Source organism: Theobroma cacao, chromosome 9 (assembly GCF_053813885.1).
Source record: "Theobroma cacao isolate CCN51 chromosome 9, ASM5381388v1, whole genome shotgun sequence".
NCBI lineage: Eukaryota > Viridiplantae > Streptophyta > Magnoliopsida > Malvales > Malvaceae > Theobroma > Theobroma cacao.
Genome location: NC_142647.1, coordinates 12,233,566 through 12,256,424, shown reverse-complemented (window position 1 = coordinate 12,256,424; position 22,859 = coordinate 12,233,566). Strand labels below are relative to the sequence as shown.

General features: G+C 32.1%; 3 protein-coding genes across 3 annotated transcripts; all 3 read left to right on the top strand.

The window, feature by feature from the left end:
• The first annotated feature begins 2,274 nt into the window (after positions 1-2,274).
• Positions 2,275-3,555, top strand: LOC18589228 (xyloglucan endotransglucosylase/hydrolase protein 22-like). The gene is made up of 3 exons (XM_018128427.2): positions 2,275-2,596; positions 2,693-2,886; positions 2,996-3,555. The coding sequence occupies exons 1-3, from the start codon at positions 2,321-2,323 to the stop codon at positions 3,396-3,398; spliced, it is 873 nt and encodes a 290-aa protein (XP_017983916.1). The 5' UTR covers positions 2,275-2,320; the 3' UTR covers positions 3,399-3,555.
• Positions 3,556-5,400: 1,845 nt separating this feature from the next.
• Positions 5,401-6,584, top strand: LOC18589227 (putative xyloglucan endotransglucosylase/hydrolase protein 23). The gene is made up of 3 exons (XM_007014109.3): positions 5,401-5,625; positions 5,722-5,915; positions 6,023-6,584. Exons 1-3 carry the CDS (start codon positions 5,410-5,412, stop codon positions 6,423-6,425), a joined length of 813 nt encoding a protein of 270 aa, XP_007014171.3. The 5' UTR covers positions 5,401-5,409; the 3' UTR covers positions 6,426-6,584.
• A 6,486-nt stretch (positions 6,585-13,070) lies between these two features.
• Positions 13,071-18,791, top strand: LOC18589224 (uncharacterized). Its single transcript, XM_088809674.1, has 4 exons — positions 13,071-13,301; positions 17,403-17,716; positions 17,796-17,895; positions 17,988-18,791. Exons 2-4 carry the CDS (start codon positions 17,685-17,687, stop codon positions 18,789-18,791), a joined length of 936 nt encoding a protein of 311 aa, XP_088665800.1. The 5' UTR covers positions 13,071-13,301; positions 17,403-17,684.
• The last annotated feature ends 4,068 nt before the right edge of the window (positions 18,792-22,859 follow it).

Genomic DNA, 22,859 nt, shown 5'->3' with positions numbered 1-22,859 from the left:
TATATTCATAAGTTTAGTATAAGAGTGTTTTTGTTGTTTTTTGAAAAATATTTTATACCTTTAAAAGGTGTAAGATATTTTATGTGGTTAACAGTTATTTTTTCATTAACTCGTAAAATATTTTATATTTGAAATTAATTTTTTACCTTTCAAATAAGTAAAAGTCATGAAAACATTTTTTAAAAAATATTTTACTTAAAAATAAAGGGACCCTTAAGGTTAGATCTTCTTCAAAGAGAAAGTTAAGGTAAGGGGTTTGGAGTTTTGATTTGTTGGGCGGAAGAGAATTTGTAAATCGCAGGGTTTATTTTGGCTTGTACATTACGCAGAAGTAGAAACCTCTTGAGAAGGCAAAAGTGATTTTATAGAGCTATGAATGTGGGTTAACTCTCTCCACCGACCTAGCATTACTGAACAAAGTATATTCTTTCCGTTTCTTTGTTTAGTTCAATTTTCACATTAGATGATCCAATAGTAAAGAAAGTGGGTGGCACCGGCTCCGGTCAATTGGCTATCTGTCTTTTTATCATGAATAAACTAAGCTCTAGGTTGCGATGTGGCAGAAAGTGGGAGTATTACAGCTAATTTCAGGCTTTCAGCTGCCTTTTTCCCAGGCTTAACAACTGTACACAGCTGACTTGAAACCTCACTGCTGTATTCAAGTCCCAATGCTACTTGAAAAATGGAGTCCCGTTCCCCAATAAACCTCTTTACCGATGTATTGGTTTCACAAGAATTAGATGCAACAAGTCAGGAAAACCTTCAAATGGTGCAGAATAACTACATGATATACAATTATTGCTCAGACAACAAAAGATTTCCTCAAAGGCTTGCCTTCCCTCTGCAACGCAGCCTAGAGTAATATACAATAATACTACGATTCAATTTTTTTTTTCATTTTTTCTTGTTTCTACGTTTATTCTCCATGATTTTTTGTATTGTTATTTAAATGCACCTATAGGATGTTTCTTTTATTCTTTGACATTCTTCGCTTCTAAGTTGTAACATAATGAAATATGTATACAATTCAATTCTTTCCTTTTTCCTTTTTTTTTTTAATTTTGATAAAAGATATGTTTTTTCATAAAAAAAAAGGCATCAAAATAGTATGTAAACAGATAGATGAGATACTTTCAAAAAAATTTCTGGTTTATCCTACTTATAGTCTAATTCATAGGAAAAAAAATGATAAAGAGGCAAATCCCAATGCTCTTCCTTTAGAGCTTGGTTACAAGTATAACTGGCTGCCACGTTTCTATCTATGGAGTAAGGGTTGAGTTAATCGATTAATTCATTTGTTTTGATAATTCAAAGTTCTAAGTTTGAATATTGATGGTGTTTTATAAATATATTCGGAATGTAAATCTTCACAAAGATATTGAAAAAATTTTACATCTATACTTTACCTTAATATTTTACAATCTGCCTCAATAATTTCGATAAAAAAAAAATAAATGGTACACATTCCAATTCAAATAAACATGCAAATTAACTTGCATGATAAGAAACAACATATTAGGAGCAGGTCACCTAAGATTTTGATGAGAAACTATGCCAAGGCTGGTAATATTCAAGGAATTTAGATAGGGTCAGCTGAAGCTTTGACTCGCAGAGTCCTGAAAGGGAAATGAAATAAGAACGTCGGCGCCGAAAGGCGATAATATAATATCTATATTTACTTGCAAAACAAGTGTGCAAACCAAAATGGCGAGTTTTAATAAAATAATACTTATAATAATATAATTGCATAAAGAAGTATAGAATTATTTCGATGAATAAAAATATATATAAATTTCAAGCATTATAATTCACATTGCACACGTAAAGAGTGCAAACTTGAGTAGTTAACAATTATTTTTAATTTTTAACTTTCTTTTTAGTAATTAAAATGGCGATGGTTGTTCCTGGTGGATGCGCAAGGCAAGTGGCCCGGTGATTAAAAAAGAAATCTAACCTGGTGAATGGTGATTGTGACAGGAGAACTTGGCAGCTACAAGCCAAAAGCGACCTTCCTTGGACAGCAACTTGGCACTTTCGTCTCAATAACCTACGTAAAACCGCGTGACATCATAACTCTGTCTTGCTTGGGGCGTGTTTGGTGTGATGTCGACAGCTATTTTTACTGACTTTTTCCTAACCCAACAACTGTTTACAACCAGGCTGATTGGACCTTCCTCTGCCTTTCCCTAACTTTCGCTTTTAGTCCGTCACACTATAAATACCAACTTATGGCATATACTTCTCAATCACGACACACTCAAATCGCCAAGCAGCTACAAATTTCTCGCATTCAAAACCATCCTTTGCTGAGTGGGAAACCATGGGTTCCACTTCAAGTTTCAATTTTACATTGCTTATGTCTCTCGTAATTGGCTGTCTCATGGCAGCATCAGCTAGCAACTTCTACCAAGATTTTGACATCACATGGGGAGATGGCCGTGGTAAGATAGACAACAACGGAGAGGTTCTCTCTCTCTCCCTTGACAAAGCTTCTGGCTCCGGTTTCCAATCCAAGAATGAATATCTTTTTGGCAAAATTGATATGCAGCTCAAGCTTGTCCCTGGCAACTCTGCTGGCACAGTCACTGCCTACTATGTAAGTTATTCTGTAATTAATTCTTGTTGTCCGCAATTTTTACGAGGACGTGTAGAAGTTGATGGCGCAAATGCTGATGTATATTTCTATCTGCAGCTATCTTCCAAAGGATCAACATGGGATGAGATTGATTTTGAGTTTCTGGGGAACCTTAGTGGGGATCCTTACATTCTTCATACCAATGTGTTCAGTCAAGGAAAGGGAAACAGAGAGCAACAGTTCTATCTCTGGTTTGACCCAACTGCAGATTTCCACACCTATTCCATCCTCTGGAATTCCCAACGTATCATGTGAGTATTCATTAAATTGAAAATTTGCATTTTGCCCCAGTTTTTTTTTTCTTTTATTCCTTTGGTAGGAATTGCTTGATTGACAAAATCTTGTTATGCTGTGTTCCAGCTTCTCTGCGGACGGCACACCCATTAGAGAGTTCAAAAACATGGAGTCACTTGGTGTCCCATTTCCAAAGAACCAACCGATGAGAATTTACTCCAGCTTGTGGAATGCCGATGATTGGGCTACAAGGGGTGGTCTGGTAAAGACAGATTGGACTCAAGCTCCATTCACTGCTTCTTACAGAAACTTCAATGCCAATGCCTGTGTTTGGTCTAATGGAGCATCTTCCTGCAAATCAAATTCTCCATCTTCTGCCTCAACCAACAATGCGTGGTTCTCTCAGGAGCTGGATTCCTCTAGTCAGCAAAGGCTACAATGGGTCCAGAAGAACTACATGATCTACAACTACTGCACAGACGCCAAGAGATTTCCCCAAGGTCTACCTCCAGAATGCAACATGTCTTAGAGGCAACATTAACGGCTGTTAATTAGATGAATATTCTTTCAATTCTTTTTCTTCAGGCCAACTCATGATTCTTTTGTTCTTTGAGAATTCTCCCTATTTTGTATGTAATACGTTATCATATGATATGCAACAACAAGAGTTTACTTCTCTCCCCAAATTGATGGACTTGGATCAGTTTCATTTAGAGGGTATATGTATCAAATCGAGACGAAGAAGTAAATACCAATATTTAGAGATTTTAAATATTTTTATATGGGACAGAGAACAAGGACTTCAGAAAACAGGGACACAGATTTTACACTTCAAAGAAAACAAGGACTTGGAAAAGAAAACCAAAGTGAGGAAGACAAATGAACATAACGTGATAAAAATAAATATTCCATTAGTTATGTTTACATTTATGAGAAGGATAACCCTAGTGATTTTCTTAAAAAAATTTAATATTTAATCATAACAAATTTTGATTAATTTTGGTAGAAGTTTTTATCATTCAATAATTCTTGAAACAAAATGTACATCCACGCTGCGTTACTATTAAGGCAGGGCCAAAGGTGGAGGGGCAAGGGCCATCCCATCGCACACTCTTCCCACATTAATTTATCATCGACATATTCAATGTGGTAGTGTCAATTGCATTCTTAGTGATTTATTTCATGTCTTGTATTGGTCTGTCAGATATTTTATCTTCTATTTTATATAGCTTTAATCATATCATCTTGTAAGCACATTTAACTTGAATGTGCGACATACAAATAGGAGCTTTTTCACATATAAGCAATCATGAAAATTTGCCGAGCTTAACAGCATGGACTTGCAACAAGATGGGCATTAAAATGGTCGAATGCCTTCTCTAGACCAACAATCAATTTTTCAAATTTTATTAGTTACAAAATTCACATTTGAGTGTTTTACTTATTGATTGGTTTATATTTTTTTGTTTAAAGAGTAAGATTTAAATTTTTTTCTTAATTAAAAAAAAAGTAATCATGAGAATCTAATTTTACAGAGACAAGATTAGTGATGTTTGGAAAAGAGAAAGAAAGAAAGGTGCTGCTTGATGTCATGAAAATTGAAAAAAAAAGGAAGAAAGAAAGGTACTGCTTGATGTCATGAAAACTGAATAAAAAAACAGAGAACAAGACAAGAAATTTGGTATTTTTTTTTAATACAGAAACAACATTGAGTCAAGCAAAAAATAAAAGAATGTTGAAGAGGTTCAAGAGAATAAGAAGAAGTCGTCCAAAGAAAATCAAAATCAAGAAGACAAATTAAATAACGTGATAAAGATAAGCATTCCCACTAGCTATGTACGCAATAAATAGTTATGACTCACATATCATTTATTTCTTAGTCGATTGTCTCCGAGTTCTTAAATCAAAATTAAATGTTCAATATTACTAAGGGTAAAATAGAACTATTATGGAGTCAACTGAGTGCTGACATGATTTCTTATTTGGTTTTCTTTAAGTTTTCCCTTTTTTTGGGGAAAAAATGATTTTTACATATTTAATCCTTTAATATTTTGGATTGTTTGGTTAGTAAAGGCGGTGCTGCTGCGTGTGCATGGTTCTGGAAGTGAGCCGGAGCTAATAGTGCCAAAAGCCTAACAAGGCGACAGGAACTGAGCACCAATAAGCCGAAAGGACTGCACTTTCCTCTTACACACACAAAAATGAAACAAACAAATGGAGGTAAACCGCGTGATATCATAAACTGTGTTTTGGTTGGGTCCTGTTCGTTGGTGCAATCTTGACAGCTACTTTTATAATATGTTTCCTACTCTACAACTGTGCACAACCAAGCTGAACGGAGCTTCGCGGCCTTTTCCTCTACCTTTTTCTTTACTATAAATACCAAGCTCTATCCTTCTTCTCAAACACACCAAAGTATCAAGCTATTAACGTCTCAAATTCCAACATATTCTCTCTGCTCAAGCAAACCAGAAAAAAAAATGGGTTCAACTTCAAGTTTCAATTATATATTGCTTATGTCCCTCGTAATGGGCTGTCTCATGGCGGCATCTGCTAGCAACTTCTACCAGGATTTTGACATCACATGGGGAGATGGCCGTGGTAAGATAGACAACAACGGAGAGGTTCTCACTCTCTCCCTTGACAAAGCTTCTGGCTCCGGTTTGCAGTCCAAGGATGAATATCTTTTTGGCAAGATTGATATGCAGCTCAAGCTTGTCCATGGCAACTCTGCTGGCACAGTCACTGCCTACTATGTAAGTTATTCTCTAATTAATTCTTGGTGTCCGCAATTTTTACGAGGACGTGTAGATGTTGATGGCACAAATGCTGATGTATATTTCTATCTGCAGCTATCTTCCAAAGGATCAACATGGGATGAGATTGATTTTGAGTTTCTGGGGAACCTTAGTGGGGATCCTTACATTCTTCATACCAATGTGTTCAGTCAAGGAAAGGGAAACAGAGAGCAACAGTTCTATCTCTGGTTTGACCCAACTGCAGATTTCCACACCTATTCCATCCTCTGGAATTCCCAACGTATCATGTGAGTGTTCCTTAAATTGAAAATTTGCATTTTGCCCCAATTTTTTTTTTCTTTTATTCTTTGGTAGGAATTGCTTGATTGACAAATCTTGTTATACTATGTTCCAGCTTCTCGGTGGATGGCACACCCATTAGAGAGTTCAAAAACATGGAGTCACTTGGTGTCCCATTTCCAAAGAACCAACCGATGAGAATTTACTCCAGCCTGTGGAACGCTGATGATTGGGCTACAAGGGGGGGTCTGGTAAAGACAGATTGGACTCAAGCTCCATTTACTGCTTCTTACAGAGAATTCAATGCCAATGCCTGTGTTTGGTCTAATGGAGCATCTTCCTGTAAATCAAATTCTCCATCTTCTTCCTCAACCAACAATGCGTGGCTCTCTCAGGAGCTGGATTCCACTAGTCAGCAAAGGTTACAATGGGTCCAGAAGAACTACATGATCTACAACTACTGCACCGACGCCAAGAGATTTTCCCAAGGTCTACCTCCAGAATGCAACATGTCTTAGAGGCAACATTAACAGCTATTAATTAGATCAATATTCTTTCGATTCTTTTTCTTCTTCAAGCCAACTCACGATTCTTTTGTTCTTTGAGAATTCTCCCTATTTTGTATGTAACACGTTATCAGATGATATGCAACAAGAGATTACTTCCTCTCTCAAAAATGATTGATGGACTTTGATTAGTTTCTTTTAGAGGGTAAATCAAATTGAGACGAAGAATTAAATACCAATATTTAAATTGAGAAAGAAAACCCAAATCAGGAAGACAAATGAAAAAACGTGATGAAGATAAATATTCCCACTTGCTATTTTCGCAATAAATAGTTATGATAAGAAGGGGGAAAAAACCAAAATCAGCATTTCTTACTTGGTTTTCTTAAAGTTTTCCCTCTTTTTTGTTTTTTGTTTTAAAAGAAGGGTAAACTCTGTTGAGAAAACATCAACTGTCCATATGTAATAATAAAGAGTAATGCATATTAATGCTCCCGTTTTACAGGTGCGATTGTTAGAGTTATGTCAAGTGATTAATTTGTATTCTTTAATCTTTCCACTTATTATAAAATGTCCTTTTACTTCCCAGGTGGGGTCCCTAACAATGGCTGGAAAATTTGAGAGGGCAGCTGGTGATAGCAACTGGAAAGCAACAGCACTGCCCTTTCCAGTTTTGTCTCAAAACCAATGCAGAAAAACCTTTGTAATCATCAACTCTATGGTTGGATCCATGCTTGTTAGTGGAGATATTGACAGAAATCTTTTCAACTACTTTCTTTGTGCAAACTGTCTACAGCAGAGCAGAGCGATCAGCTTACTGAATTTTTCCAATTCATTTGTTTTATTGTGGGAAAAATGAACACATTCATAGCATACTCAAACAAATTATTTTCTCTTCCTACTAAAACCATAGCAATTGCTATCCGGAAAACCAACGAAGGACCTTGTCATATTTTAAGGTTGCCTTGGTGTGAGTTGAAGACTAATTAGTGAATTAAGAATTCACAATTCGATGGCTAGTTTGTTCGGGAATTCTTCAAACTCGTTACGAAACGAAAATAGTAAATGGTATATATATTTATATATATATATATATATTAAATGATATTGGTTCAACATCTTCGACTTTGGAGTTAGAAAAATACTTTTCTTTATTTAGAATAAATAACAAGAAAAGAAGGGGAAAAAAATCTAGTTGATGCTTTACTGGGTGAAGCTAAGCGAAAATTATCAGTTAAAGCTCATAAATATTGCACTTAAGAGTTACTAAATTAAATTAAAATTGAAAATTGACAACAAATAAATAAATCTCGTTTAATAACATGCTATGTTTACATTTATGAGAAGGATAACCATAGTGATTTTCTTAAAACTTTTTTAATATTTAATCATCAGAAATTTTGATTAAATTTGGTAGAAGTTTTTGTCATACAATAATTCTTGTAACAAATGTACAACATCCACACTAAGTTATAATTAAGGCAAAGCCAAAGGTAGAAGGGCAGGGGCCTTCCCATCCCACACTCTTCCCACATTCAATTATGATAGACATATTCAATTATTGTGGTGGTATCAATTGCATTCTTAATGATTTATTTCATATCTTGTATTCATTTGTAAATCATTTTATTCTCTATTTTATATAGCTCTAAGCACATCATCATATAAATACTTTTAAGTTGAATACATGATATGCAATTAAAAACTCTGTCACATATAAAATAAAAAAATAAAAAAGTCATTTATTACAAATTTTCTCACTTATCACATTTAGTTGAATAAATTACTAAAGCTAATCAATTCCAGCACAAATGTTCTTATATGTTGTCCTCTAATTTTAATTTGCAAATACTATCTTTAGGTGAATGAATGTGCATAAAAAATAGAGATATTCCTAAAACATATAAGAATGATAATTCCACAATATTTACCAACTAGGCACATTAGTGAGTACAAATTAAGTAGAATAATGAAACTTCTTTCATAATAGGATATTTCCTTACATTACCCACACAAATTTTATGGTATCACTCTTTTTAACTTAACAAGTATGGAGCATCATGTCTCAAAATCATATCTAATATGTGACATTCCTTATGAGACGTTTCAATCGTTATATCTCCGTTCATGTCTCTAAATAAATTTATTTTATTGAAAACTAATCAAAGTACCCAATAGGTTCTCTATATTATGGTGTTTTCATCAATTTAATCCTTTTACCCCAAAACTAGTTAATTAAGTCCTCAATTTTGAAATTTTATGCAATTGAGTCCCTTTCCCTAACGCCGTTCAATCTTGTCATTATTGTTACTTACGTCATGCTGATGTGGTAATGACGTGGGTTTGAAATGCTTACATGGCAATGATGATGTGACATTAACATGTTGACATGGCAATGATGAAGTGGTAGATCCAAACAATTTTTGTGCCACATCATAATGACTAAATTAAACAAAATTAAAGAGTACATGGATTAAGTTGAATAAAATTCAAGAGTACCTGTTAATGCTCAAGTTTATAATAATTTGTTGACCTTGGAAGTTAATATTGATAACTATTAATCTATCTATCTATTTATAAAAAATTATTAATAAAAACATAATGCTTTTATTTATTTTATTTTTTAATAGTCATTTTAAATAAATATTATTGATTATATTTTCTATAACAATTATAAATTAATAGTGATAAAATTTATCTGATACATATATAAGAATCCTAATGATATTATAACAATAATATTTATTGGGTGACTTGAGGGAGGTGGATTTGGTGATAATTCTTGAGTGTTTTTCATAAATGGGCTTGAGGCATAAGGCATTTTTAAGAATAATCCTCTCTATAATTTTATCTGTTTTTAGCCAAGAGAAAAAAAATTGGACAAAATTATCCTTAATGAAACCGACCCATTCGCTAGGCTTCGCACCTCAACCCGAAACCTATTAACGGGTCAAGTATGTTTAGATTTGCGCCTCAAACTGACTCATATTTTTTTAACTTTCCTTACCAAACTATTCATCTCTGGAGTATTTCTTATTAGAAAGAAAAACGTTTAAGCATTTTGAGCATTTTAAAGTAGTTTTTGATACATGAAGAAAACTTGTGAGCGTTTTGACCATTTTTAAACATTTTAGAGTGATTTTTGATATATGAAGAAAAACTTTCGAACATTTTGAGTATTCATATTTGTTAATTATGTTGTTAAATGGAATATAGTATATCATTTGAAGTTATTGATCTTATTAAATGGAATTCAGTAGTTTTGGTATTTTTGAAAATTATGTGACTAGTTTTTAAGTATTGCGTGATTGACTTTGGGCATTATGTGACTAATTTTTGATATGACATTGCGTGACTAGTTTTTTATAAGGCATTACGTGACTGACTTTGGGCATTGCGTGACTAGTTTTTTTATAAGGCATTGCGTGACTAGTTTCTGATAAGGCATTGCATGACAAGTTGATAAGTATTGCGTGACTTGTTAATAAGGCATTGCGTGACTAGTTCGTAAGGTATTGTGTGACTTAGGCATTGTTTAAAAATCAGTCATGCAATGTATAAAAACTAGTCACGTAATGTCTAAAACCAATCACGTAATGACTCAAAACTAGTCACACGATGATTAAGTCACGCAATACCTAAAAACCAGTAAACTCAATTTTGGGGTTTTATGAATAAACCAACAAATTCAAGAACCTAAAACACATTTTTTTTGCTAAGCCATGAAATTGTGTATTTCATAAAAGATATATTACAAAACTCCATAACCCTCCAAAGCAAGAGAAAATATATCCCTATCAAGAGGTCTTGCTCACTCCCCTTATACAAAAACAAAATATACCCTCTTTACAAAATATTTCCTAAACAATTTCAACTCAAAATTTCATTAAAAAAACCAAAATCTCTAGCAAACATGCTTAACAATCATCCCAATTTCAAACACAATAAAACCATGAACCACCATAAAACCCATCAAACATGCTTTAGCTGTTCTTTCTCCTTGAGCAAAATCATTGCCTGCAAAGAGCAAAATTACTATTCATCACCCTTAAGAACCCCAAGATCCACCATTCAAAAAAATAAAACAAAATAAGAAAGAGCTTGATGTCATATTTGCGAATTGGATGGCGAAATAGACATATTTGAGTAGAGAGAGAAATCGAGATTTAATTTTGAAATTTTTATCTAGATGACGAGAGAGAGAAAGCTGAAACCATTTAATTTGTCTGAAATTGTTTAAAGGGTATTATTGTCAAGTCATACCAAAAACTAGCTAAAAACAGTTAAAATTATAAAGACAGTTATTTTTGAAGTCACCTTTGTATGAAGGTCATTTTTCATAATTTTCTCATAATTCTTTGGGACATTATCACTGTCACGAAGCTGTTGATAGGATTGTTTGATGTTTTGGAAGAGTAAAAGCAAAAGGATCAAAATTTTGAAAGAATGAGATATCTTCTTGGTTGAATTGAAAACAAGGTGAGAGTTGGATTAATGGTTGTAGAATAAGAATTGGGCATATATTAATATTCAATCGTTCCTACTTTGGAAAGGAATGAGAAATTCAACAACTAGCGAGAGTTGGCTTATAAGCCAACATCTTTATTTAAACTTAATTTGGTAAGCAATGACTGTTTTCAGTTTTATGCCAATCCTATTTAGACTTTTTTTTTTTTTGTTGAAATTGGTTTCTCTTTCCGAAGTCAAGTGATTTCTTTGTTGACATAAAAAGTCAACAAGATAGAGTCATTGAATGAGAATAGTAACGGGGTGGATGGTTTTTGAGTTAGGAAAAAAGAAAAGAAACTTTTGAAATAATTTCGAATAAAGTTATGGGTTGCTAGATACGAAAAATTTGCAACTCGTTGCTCATTTTGTTCAGAAGAAATCTGAATATGATGATATGCCTAATGTTGGGTACATTTCCCACAAACGATAAATTAAATGAAAGACCTTCGGACAATTAGAAACAACTTTTGCATAATACATTTTTAGCTCTTATATTTATCTCACAACAAGAAAATAGGTTTTTTGCAAGGGAAAATATTTCGTTGGAAATTTTAAACATATTTCCAACGGATATGAATAAAAAATTTTAATTATTTTTTCCGATGCGTTTCCAACAGAATATTTTCGTTGGAAATCCTTTGAAAAATGTTTTGAAGCCAACAAAAAATTCCTCCCACCAATTTTCCAACGGAATTTTCAACGAAAAATTTTTCATTGGAATGTTGAGGAACCCAAAAAATTTGAAAGCCCACCAAAGTTTCCAACGAAAATTTTCGTTGGAAAAATATATTACCAATGAAAATTTTTCAACAGAATTCCAACATAATATTTCGTTGAAAAATTCCATTAGCAATAGATTTTTTAAATTTTTATACTTCAACTATGTTGAACTTCTTATAAATTTTATTAGTCCTTTATAAAAAATAGATATTAATAAAAGAAAATATATTAATATGTGAAGTTTATAATATTTAAAAGTTTAATTATGTTTTCTTATGGTAATTTTTATACATTTTTGAAAACTTTATTGAATCATAAATTATAAATTAATAATTCCAAATTCATTGATTCTATAACATTAAAAAATTGATAAAAAGAACAAAATAAATTTTTTGTTTTTAAAAAAACACTTGATAAGATATAATAAGAAAATTTATAAAAATACTAATACTTTATGTATGTTTTAATATTAATTAGTTAATATATATAAATTCAGAAGATAGATATATAATGAACTTATTAAATTAATATATTTAAAATATAATAATTTATTATATCTATGTATACAAATTAGAATCATAGCTATATTAGACTATATATATAAACCTGCATTATTAACAAAAAAAAACTTATTCTATTAATAGTTATATTCTTTAATTGATATAACTTTATAAGTTAATATATATATATATATATATGTATGTATAGGAGATATTTAAATATCCTACAAACATATATATTAATATGTTTTATATGTAAGCTTATAGTAATTTTATTTATATGATTATAGATACTAGTTTTATTAGTTATTATCATACTTTTTATAAAATTATATTGATAAGAAATTATATAAATTTTGTAATATATATCAAAATATATTACATAATATTTGTGTCATTAATAAATATATAATAAATTTAGTAATATACCATTATATTTTATACTGATTAATTTTTAAACATTAATTTATTAATAAAATTCAAAATATTTAAATTTGTGTTGCTAAGGTGACCTTTGCCCAAATGAAAAATAAATTAAATTTTAACCAAGTCTACCACCCATCCAAACTTATTTTAAAACTCCCCAAATTAATTTCAAACGAATTCAACCTGCCATATAACTAACATGGAAATCCTAGCCACCGCGTCATTCACTTTCCTCAATTCTCTCAACCTGCCTTCCCCTTCTGTTGCCGACAGTAGAGTCTTCCTGCTGCCGATCTCCTTGCGTTGCTTACTTTCCCTAAATCTCCTGTCTTGTGCGGAGAGCAGAGGCTTGTTGCTGCCTCTTCAAGCTACCTGGGTTCCCCATGTTTTGCCGAGCGTAGAGTGTTGTTGCTGCCGATCTCCGAGCGTCGAGTCAAGCTACTTGGGTTCCCCAAATCTCCCTTGTTGTGCCGAGAGCATAGGGTTGTTGCTGCCTCTTTAAGCTACATGGGTTCCCCTTGTTTTGCCGAGCGTAGAGTGTTGTTGCTGCCGATCTCCGAGCATAGAGTCAAGCTACCTGGGTTCCCCAAATCTCCCTTGTTGTGCCGAGAGCAGAAGGTTGTTGCTGGCAATCTCTGTCGCTTGCTCAGTTTCTCGAAATCTCTATACTTTGCATTCACTTCTTGTGCCGAGAGCTGAGCCTATTTGCTACAAATCTTGGACCGGATCTTTGGTGAGTTATTGCTGCACTTTTTCTAGGATTTTTTGTACCACTTGAAACTTGGTAAATGCAATGGCTTGATTGCTGCTGGCTGGTTCTAGAATTTTGCTTTTGTACTGTTCTGGAAATTTTTACACTGCAACATGCTTTCTTTATATGTTTCACACTCCTCTTTGGCATCAAGGATATTCTCCAGGCAGACTTTAACAGCCTAAGAACAAAGAAATTTAAAGCACATTAACTCAGGAGGAAATGGGAAGACATAGCAGAAATAAACAATGTAAAGCCCAATTTGGGATTATCTATGTTAAGCTGTGGTGATGTATAAATCACTATATTTCAAAGGAAGATTAAGACATTTAGGTGGATATTTAAGAAACACAATCCAGGGTTGTTGTCAAACATGACTTGGTTAACTTTTTATTTGATTAATTTATCTTTCTATTTGAGTAAATAAATAGTAATTAAAAGACATGTCTATTACAAGAGCAGCTTGAATTTTATTTGGTATGTTCATGAAAATAATGAATCTGGAACTAAATATATAGTAATTTAGGTGGATATTATCTGGTATATTTGGAAATAATGAAAATAGAACTTGTTAACAGTTTTTACTTGATAATAGTAATATAAAAATCTAAATGGATAGTCGAACTTGAAAATGTCCATAAGTAGGGTTGAGCGCAATTAACATCTTGAAAAAGCCCAACCTTAGGCCGAAACCTGGCTTGATCAATTTATCCATTCAAATTAATTATACTATTAAATATTAAAAATGCTTTTTAAAATATTTTAAATTAAAATTTATTTAAATTATATTATTTATTAATAATATATGTTATCAAGTTGAGTGACACCTTAAATATATAGTTGAGAGCTTAATTAGACCTAACAACTTGTATTTTCGTTTTTTAACTATTTTGTGTAAACATAGAGTATTAATAGTTATATGGGTAAATATAAAAACAACACGATTAATTAATCGTATTAAGATCTTAAATACATATACAAATATGTTTAATAAATATGTAACATAATACGACACGGTTAAAACATTTATTATATGTGTGTCGAGTTAAATTTTATACAATACGATATGGTTAACATGATTCAAACTTATATAATTTATAACATGTTTAAACAATTAACACACAATTGATACGATTAAAATGATTAAAATAAATAATGAAAATATGTACACGTCAAATATATAAATCAAATTTACAATTAAAAATTACAAAAATGAAATTGATTATTAAATATAATAAAATAAATTTAATATTAATAAATTTTAATAATCATAAAAGTATTAATATTTATATAAATTAATAAATAAGTCTTAACAAAATACTAAATATGTTTGAACTAAACACAATTAATCAAAACTTAAAAATTTTTAAATTGAGGTCGTATTTATACTACCGGTGTTGTATACAAAGTTGATCAAGATAGGTCAGGCCCATGAACTTGACCTGTGCATTGGTCTAGTCGAACATAACTTTTGTATTGGGACTGGTGAAGTAGAATTTCACTATTTCTTGTATGGAATCATTTTTACTATCCTCATATGTTATTATTTTTTTCTTACTATATTTAAATTATTTAACTTAGTTTTGCATATTGAAATATAGTTGTTAACAAATTTTATTATAAACAACAGTGGAAATTACTCTTGACTGTTATATTTTATGACACTTAGGATGACAAAATGACGGGAGATCGATCTTGGATGTATCGTCGCTTAACTTCTGATGGATTCATTAAAGATGAATTTGTAAATGGAGTTAATGAATTCATTAATTTTGCACGTTCTAAGTCTACATTTATGTGGGATAATAAAATTAGATGCCCCTGCTTTCGATGTAATAACAACAAGTTTCTAAATTCCGATATGGTAACAAAGCACATCCTTAGAAAGGCTTTTACTGGTGCTTACACAATTTGGAGCTTACATGGGAAAGATGATGTTGGACAATCATCACGAAGTAGAGATAGAATTGAACCATATGCTAGTAATGAGGAACATGAGGATTATAGAGAACCTACATGTGAAGAGGAAATAGAAAATCCATATACTAGAATGGTTAGGGATGCTATTGGTCCAGAAGTTGCTTTCAACCATGGTTATGAAAATGAGTCAAGGTTTGTGGAAGAAGATCCAAATCCAAATGCATTTAGCTTTTACTCTTTGTTAAGCAATGTAGAGGAACCTTTGTGGTCAGGTTGCACAAAGTACACAACGCTTTCAGCTGTATCGTAACTTTTAAATGTTAAGTCAGAGTACAATTTGAGTGAATCATGTTTTGATTAACTGTTGGAGATAATAAAGAATATGTTGCCATCGGATGAAAATTTACCTACTGACTTTTATAGAATGAAGAAAAAGGTAGCAAAACTTAGACTGAGATATATCAAAATTCATGCTTGCAAAAATAATTGCATGTTATTTTATGAGAAAACTGCTAATTTTGAGTATTGTATGATTTGTGGGCATCCTCGGTATAAACTGAGAAAATTAAGTGTGAAAAGGCAGAAGAAAATACCTTACAAGATATTGCATTACTTGCTACTTATACCCAAGCTTCAAAGGCTTTATATGTTTTGCAAAACTGCTGAACATATGACGTGACATGCGCAAAACCAAAGGGATGATGGAGTCCTTAAACACCTTGTTGATGGTGAGGCTTGGCAACACTTCAACTGCACACATGAGTTATTTGCAATGGAATCTCGAAATGTCAGACTAGGGTTATGTGCTGACGGTTTCAATCCTTTTAGACCGACTGTGAAACCTTATTCTGTTTGGCCAGTAATGCTCTGTGTATAACTTACCCCCATAGATGTGCATGAAACAAGAATATATATTTCTTAATATGGTTATTCCGAGGAAGAAAAATCCAAGTCAAAACATAGATGTTTTCTTGAGGCCATGGATAGATGAGTTGCAAGTATTGTGGACCCAGGGTGTTGTCACGAATGATGCATATAGAAAACAAAATTTTCAAATGAGGGCAGCATTATTATGGACAATTAATGATTTTCTTGCTTACGGTATGTTGTCAGGGTGGAGTACTCATGGACGATTATCATGTCTCTATTGCATGGAACATTCTAAATCTTTCATATTGGATCATGATAGGAAGCCTTGTTTTTGTGATTGTCATCGGCAATTCTTGCGAGCCGATCATCCTTTTAGGAGGCAGAGGGATAAATTTATTTGAAAAAAAGTTGAACATGACTTACCATTTCCTCGATTATCAAGCGAGAAAATATTGTCACCATTGAATTCGCTTCGTCATCTCCCATTCGGAACAAAATGTGGTGATCAGAAGATTTCGGGTCATGGTGTAAGTCATAATTGGGTGAAGACGAGTATATTTTGGGCTCTGCCTTATTGGCATACGTTTCTTATTTGTCACAATCTCAATGTGATGCATATTGAACGTAATGTTTTCGAGAATATATTCAACACAATGAGGGATGTTAAGGGAAAGACAACAGACAACTTAAAGGCACCACAAGATTTGAAGGTGTATTGCAAGCGGCTAGAGTTGGAATTGGTGGAAATTAATGAAAAAATTTACAAGCTTAAGGCTACATACACCTTAAATAAGGAGGAAATAAGAAATGTTTGTGCTTGGGTGAAACAATTGAGATTACCTGATGGTTTTGCGTCGAACATTTCTTGGTGTGTTAATGAGATTGATTACAAATTTTATGAGATGAAAAGTCATGATTGTCATTTTTTTTGAAACAATTGTTATCAATTATCTTCTATGATATGGTGCCTCACTCAATTTGGGATGTAATTACTGAGATATCTCACTTTTTTAGGGATTTGTGCGCAATTGAAATACCTGTAGATCATATGGAAACTTTGCAAGGAAAGATATGTGAAACTATATGCAAACTAGAAAAGATCTTTCCTCTCGGTTGCTTTGACTATACAGAGCATTTACCTATTCATTTACCTTACAAGGTGAAGGTTGGTAGACCCGTCCAGTATTCATGGATGTATCCATTTGAGAGGTACTATAATTGTTATTTGTTTTCAAACACTTTATTACAAGAGTTTAAGGTCCTTTATAAATTTGATGAATATTGTGATTTTAGGTCTTTGCAACATTTGAAGAAGAAAGTAAAAATCGAGCATCAGTTGAAGGATCTATATGTGAGGCTTATATTATCGGAAAAATATCCTCGTTTTGCTCATGGTATTTTGAACCTGCTGTGCGAACAAGATTAAATAGAGTGCCACATAATGATGATGGGGGAGACGTGGACTCTTTGGGTCGTCTTTCAATTTTCACTCATCTTGGACAAGCTTTTGGTCCATTAGATAAATCTCGATTCTTAGATGAGGATGAGCTTTATGCTGCTGAGCTATATGTTTTAATGAATTGTGAAGAGGTGCTCCCATATATAAAGTAAGTACCATTCTACCATAAACTCAAATGAGTGATCATAAGAATGAACTTAATCACTAAATTGTGGATATGATGATAGGATATTTGATGACATTGTCAAAGGAGATGTTGTGCATATATCAGAAGATGAGTTGGAGAAAGTACGTGATGCAAGATTCGTGAAATGGTTTAAAAATTATGTAAGTTTATGTAAATTAGAATTGAACTTTTAATAACATTAACGCATTCATTGTGTAATATTAATATTTGATCTTGTATGTCATGTTCGTAGGTTGCAAAACGTAAAGATGAAATTGACCCACGTTTACTCGAAATCTCTTATGGTCCAGGACATATGATAAGGTGTTACAAAGGATACTTTGTAAATGGTTTCAAGTTTCACACCCTAGATTACGGTCAAAATTGTAAGACAATGAATAGTGAGGTTTGCATAAAATGGAGTTTTTACAATGATCATGAGCATGATTTTTATGGTATTTTAGTGGATATAATCGAGTTGGAGTATTTTTGTATCAGAAACAGAGTTATGTTATTTAAGTGTCATTGGTTTGACACTGAAAAAGGTATTAAGGTAGATCTTTTGCATGATCTTGTTGAAATTAAATACAACTCAATACTTACCACTAATGAACTATTTGTTTTAGCTGCACAAGCTCACCAAGTTTATTATAGTAGTTATCCAACAACTAAAAGAAACCGATATGATTGGTGGGCAGTATTTAAAACAAAAGCTAGGAATAGATTTCACATTCCTAGTGGTGGAGATAGAGAAAATGAAATTGACTTGAATGAAGAAGTATACCAAGAAAATGTGTCTACTTCAAATACTGGTACTATATTGGATGAACTTGATAACTTTACAGTTTTAGCAGGTGGTGATTATGAAGAGATTAATCTCTTGATTGAGGATGAAGAAGATGACATGCAAAGAGATGAAGATGAAGAAGATGACATGGAAGGAGATGAAAATGAAGATCAAGATCAAGATCAAATTGAAGATGACGATTGTGAAACTTTTAATGAGGATAGTGATAATAATGAAAAATATGAGTTTGTTTATTCTGGAAGTGATTGATGATGGTAGGCATATAAGATATTGGTTTTATATTTTTTGTTATATAGCTGTTTAACTTTAATTTTATACTATTAAAAAATCTTAACATGATATGAAATTAAAACAGAAAGTTTATATATATAAATGTTGAAATTAATATTATATAATTGTAGCTTTGATTGTACAAATGAAAAATCATACTTGTCATTGTTGGAAATTGATGATTTTTATACGTTGATTCAATTTTATTGAAAATAATTTGTGTATGATTTTTAACAAAAAAAATATTGCAAGAACGATGGTTAAAGGTAAGCATTCAAAATTGAGACCTAAATCAACAAATGCCCCTGGAAGTATCTCTTTACCTATAAATGCCAGTGCATTTATTGATATATCCATTCAACCACAAATGCAACAGAAGTATAATGATGTGCCATTTCAGACACCTTCTTTGTTGGGTGCATCTGTAGAGCAAGTAGAAAATGAGACACCTACTCATAATTCTCATAGATCCCCATCTACCGATTTAGGTGCAAGTGTAGATGACACATCCTCAAGGTCAAGGAGTAGGGGGCTTAGTGTAGGATTACAGACTCCTGTAGATCCATCCGACAGATTACGTATAACTCCTATTGGAGAGAGGTATGTTATCTTGTTATGTTTGTTATATTTGTTAATGAAATTGTTATATTTGTTATAAATTTTAATATATAATTTTTTTTTTATATTCTACAAGTACTTTTTTTTAGCGAGGGGTCACAGCTATAAAAACAAGTATCATCAAAAATCACTTTCAATGGTCCATGGTCGACATGGAGGAAAGTCCCTAATGATATAAAGGAGTTAATGTTTTAAAAATTTCAAGTACTATGTTTGTTTTTCAATTAAATCATAAGTTTTTGTTTTCAATTAATTTGTATAAATGTTTTTAATTACGTTATTATTTTGTTATAGGAAACATGTGTTTGGTCTCCAAATCAAGATGTTTTGGTTCGACGAATGTGGAATAAAATTTGTTCCGATCGATTAAGAGACATGCTTTCAAAAGAAAGGAATAAAGCAATGACAAAAGCCAAAACAAACAACATTAGGGATTGCAAAGACATGTTAAGGGAATGGATTACAAATGAAATATGGGATGCCCTTATCGATACGGTATGGGGTACAGAAGAATGGCAAAACAAATCTAAAAAAGTAAGGCAAAATCGTTTAATGTCAAAAGAAGGAAGCATTTCAAAGCACACTGGCGGTTCAGTTTCATTTGTGGTTCATGCAAAAAGGATGGTATGAATTAATCTTACTTCGTATTTATATGTATGGTTTTCTTTCAAACTAAATTTAAATTGTGTGTTTAATAGTTTTACTTTGGTTTTTCCTTACATGTTATTTATATATATCGATTATGATTGAGTATATATAGTTGTAAATAATGCAGGCAATTGAGCTAAAATGAGATGTTAGCTTTTTGGAAGTGTTCAACCATACTCATAAGCGTTTAGGTGGTCATGGTGATTTTATAAATAACAAGTCCAAGTTTACAAGTGTACGTACAAAATTGATTAATTTTTACTTTAAAATTGATTATCTAGTTGAATAATAATCTTATTTATTTTTTTATGCAAGAAATATATAATTCTGTATTATCGCAGAAATATGGTGATGATTCATCTTCTCAGCCAGAATTCGATCCGTATGCTTGGACTGAAGCAATTGGAGGGATGGAGACTACACGCACTCACGTGTATGGGTTTGGTACTCGAGTGCCTGCTACAGCTTTACTTACTGGAACACACAACAATGTAGCAACATCTGAGTCTGCGTGTGGCCTTATCAACTCCAACGTTAATAGTCTCGCAATTGCATTAAAAGAAAAAGTGAAAAATCTTTCAAAAAACTTGGATAAGATACGTGAGGAAATACATAGGGAAATACATGAAGAAATTAAGAATGCAATGGCGGAAAGCATGACTGAATTTATGGCACGTATAGAAACCATGATAATGAGTAATGTGCGTTCAAAACAAGGAGGTGTGAGACCTTTAAGCTAAAATCTGGACAAGTAAGAACACAACATTTCATGATATGATGTCTATTTTTCACTGCTACACTTGGATACTTTTTAGTATAGTTGTTTAATAACACATTTAGTTTTATTTTCATATGTATTTAACTTTTTCAGACATTGTGTGTTTAGGGTAATTTTTAATTATATGATTTCGACTTTGAATCTCGATTTTTAATGTGTGTTTCTTTTATAGATTTTGAAAGTCCATTGCGGATGTGAATTGATAATATATTATTGAAATGAAAATTGGTAATTTTTGTTGAAAAAGCATTAGTAAAAGGATATGCAATTAAATTTCCAACGAAATTTTCCGTTGGAAATGTTTTTCCAACAGAAAATTTCGTTGGAAATTTAATTAGTTTTTTCGTTGGAAAAACATTTCCAACGGAAAAATTTTCAACATAATTTTTCGTTGGAAAGAAATTTCCAACATAAAATTCAGTTGGAAAATAATTTCCAACGGAATTGTTTCAAACAGAAATTTTTGTTGGAAAGAATATTTTGACAGAAAATTTCGTTGGAAATTTTCAACGAAATTTCGTTGGAAAATCATTTTCAACGAAATTTTTCGTCTAAATTGTCTTTTCCAACGGAATTTCTTGCTGTAGTGTTTTCCAATGAAATTGCAATGGGATGGCCATCAGAAAGTCAATTTTTCCAATGAAATTTTTCGTTGAAAATTTTCAACAGATTTCCAACGGAAAGTATTACCAACGGAGTTTCCAACTGATTTTTCTGTTGGAAATTCGTCGAAAATAGGCATTTTCAACGAAAATCAATCTATTTTCAATGGAAAATTTCGTTGGAAATAAGCTATTTTTTTGTAGTGTCTTTTCTGTTTGTGTTTGTTTTTGGGTCTTTGTTTAGAAGGAATGAGCAAATAAATCCTTATCTCTATTAATTTATTACTATAATTTCATTAAGATTCTTATAAATCTTTACACCAAATAAATCTTATTACTAATAATTTATTGTTATAATTGAAAAATTATAGTCAACTTGTTTTTTTAGGTATTCATACTTTTATTTATTTTTCAATAATAATAAAAATATAAATATTTAAAGTGACTATAATTTAGATATATACTAAATAAATAATATTGAGTCAAGTATATCACTTTTTAATGAGAGTGATTCAATGGAATTAGAATTCTTATATATGTATCAGATAAAATTTATCACTATTAGGTTCTTATAGGATGGTCCAAATCTTGTCCATAAACTTTACCATGTTAGCTGGGCTGTAGTTTGCAACTTTCGTGATCTTGGAGGTCTAGGTCTTGTTGATTTAGGATTATAAAATAAAGCACTTCTTAATAAATGATTGTGGCGATATGGCAATGAGCGGGAAAGCTTATGGAGTCAAGTTGTTATTGAAAAATCTGGTCTTGATCATAATAGGCTTATTCCGTGCTTAGGTAACTTGAGTAAGGCTTTCAATAAATGGAAAAATATCACCAAACCTTTCTTGGGTGTTTGTGATCTTAACTCTTTTGTGGTGAATGGTATGGGTCTATCCTTGGGTAATGGAAGCTGCATCAGCTTTTAGGAAGATGAATGCGTTGATGGTTTCATTCTCAAGAGAGACATTCCTATAATCTACACTTTAGTAGCCAATAAGCAAGGTAATATTGATGAGTTTGGTGACTAGGTTGGCAATGATTGAAGGTGGAACATCGAGCTTCGCAAGAACATCTTTGGATGGGAACATGACCAATTGGCTAACTTCAACACAGTAATTAATGAGCAAGCAATCTGCAGAGACTTTCAAGACAAGCTTGTTTGGAAATACAACATTAATGGTAATCACTCTTCAGCTTCTATCTATCATCGAGTGCTCATTTCCAATTCCAATCCATTCATTCATTGGAAACTTGTTTGGTTCGGTTTAGCCCCTCTCAAAATTGAAGTCCTATGTTGATAGCTTATTCGAAAGTGACTAGCAATCAAAGACACATTGGTGAGTAAAGGCATTCTTTGTAAAGTCCAACCTTATAAAATACTTGTTATGACATACATGTGAT

Bases quoted from the DNA above. Each gene is read 5' to 3' on its own strand.
- LOC18589228 (XM_018128427.2), top strand. From the start codon at position 2,321: ATGGGTTCCACTTCAAGTTTCAATTTTACATTGCTTATGTCTCTCGTA. The intron at 2,597-2,692 runs GTAAGTTATTCT...TTCTATCTGCAG, and splicing joins GCACAGTCACTGCCTACTAT to CTATCTTCCAAAGGATCAAC. The intron at 2,887-2,995 runs GTGAGTATTCAT...GCTGTGTTCCAG, and splicing joins TGGAATTCCCAACGTATCAT to CTTCTCTGCGGACGGCACAC.
- LOC18589227 (XM_007014109.3), top strand. From the start codon at position 5,410: ATGGCGGCATCTGCTAGCAACTTCTACCAGGATTTTGACATCACATGG. The intron at 5,626-5,721 runs GTAAGTTATTCT...TTCTATCTGCAG, and splicing joins GCACAGTCACTGCCTACTAT to CTATCTTCCAAAGGATCAAC. The intron at 5,916-6,022 runs GTGAGTGTTCCT...ACTATGTTCCAG, and splicing joins TGGAATTCCCAACGTATCAT to CTTCTCGGTGGATGGCACAC.
- LOC18589224 (XM_088809674.1), top strand. From the start codon at position 17,685: ATGAATTGTGAAGAGGTGCTCCCATATATAAA. The intron at 17,717-17,795 runs GTAAGTACCATT...ATATGATGATAG, and splicing joins GAGGTGCTCCCATATATAAA to GATATTTGATGACATTGTCA. The intron at 17,896-17,987 runs GTAAGTTTATGT...TCATGTTCGTAG, and splicing joins TGAAATGGTTTAAAAATTAT to GTTGCAAAACGTAAAGATGA.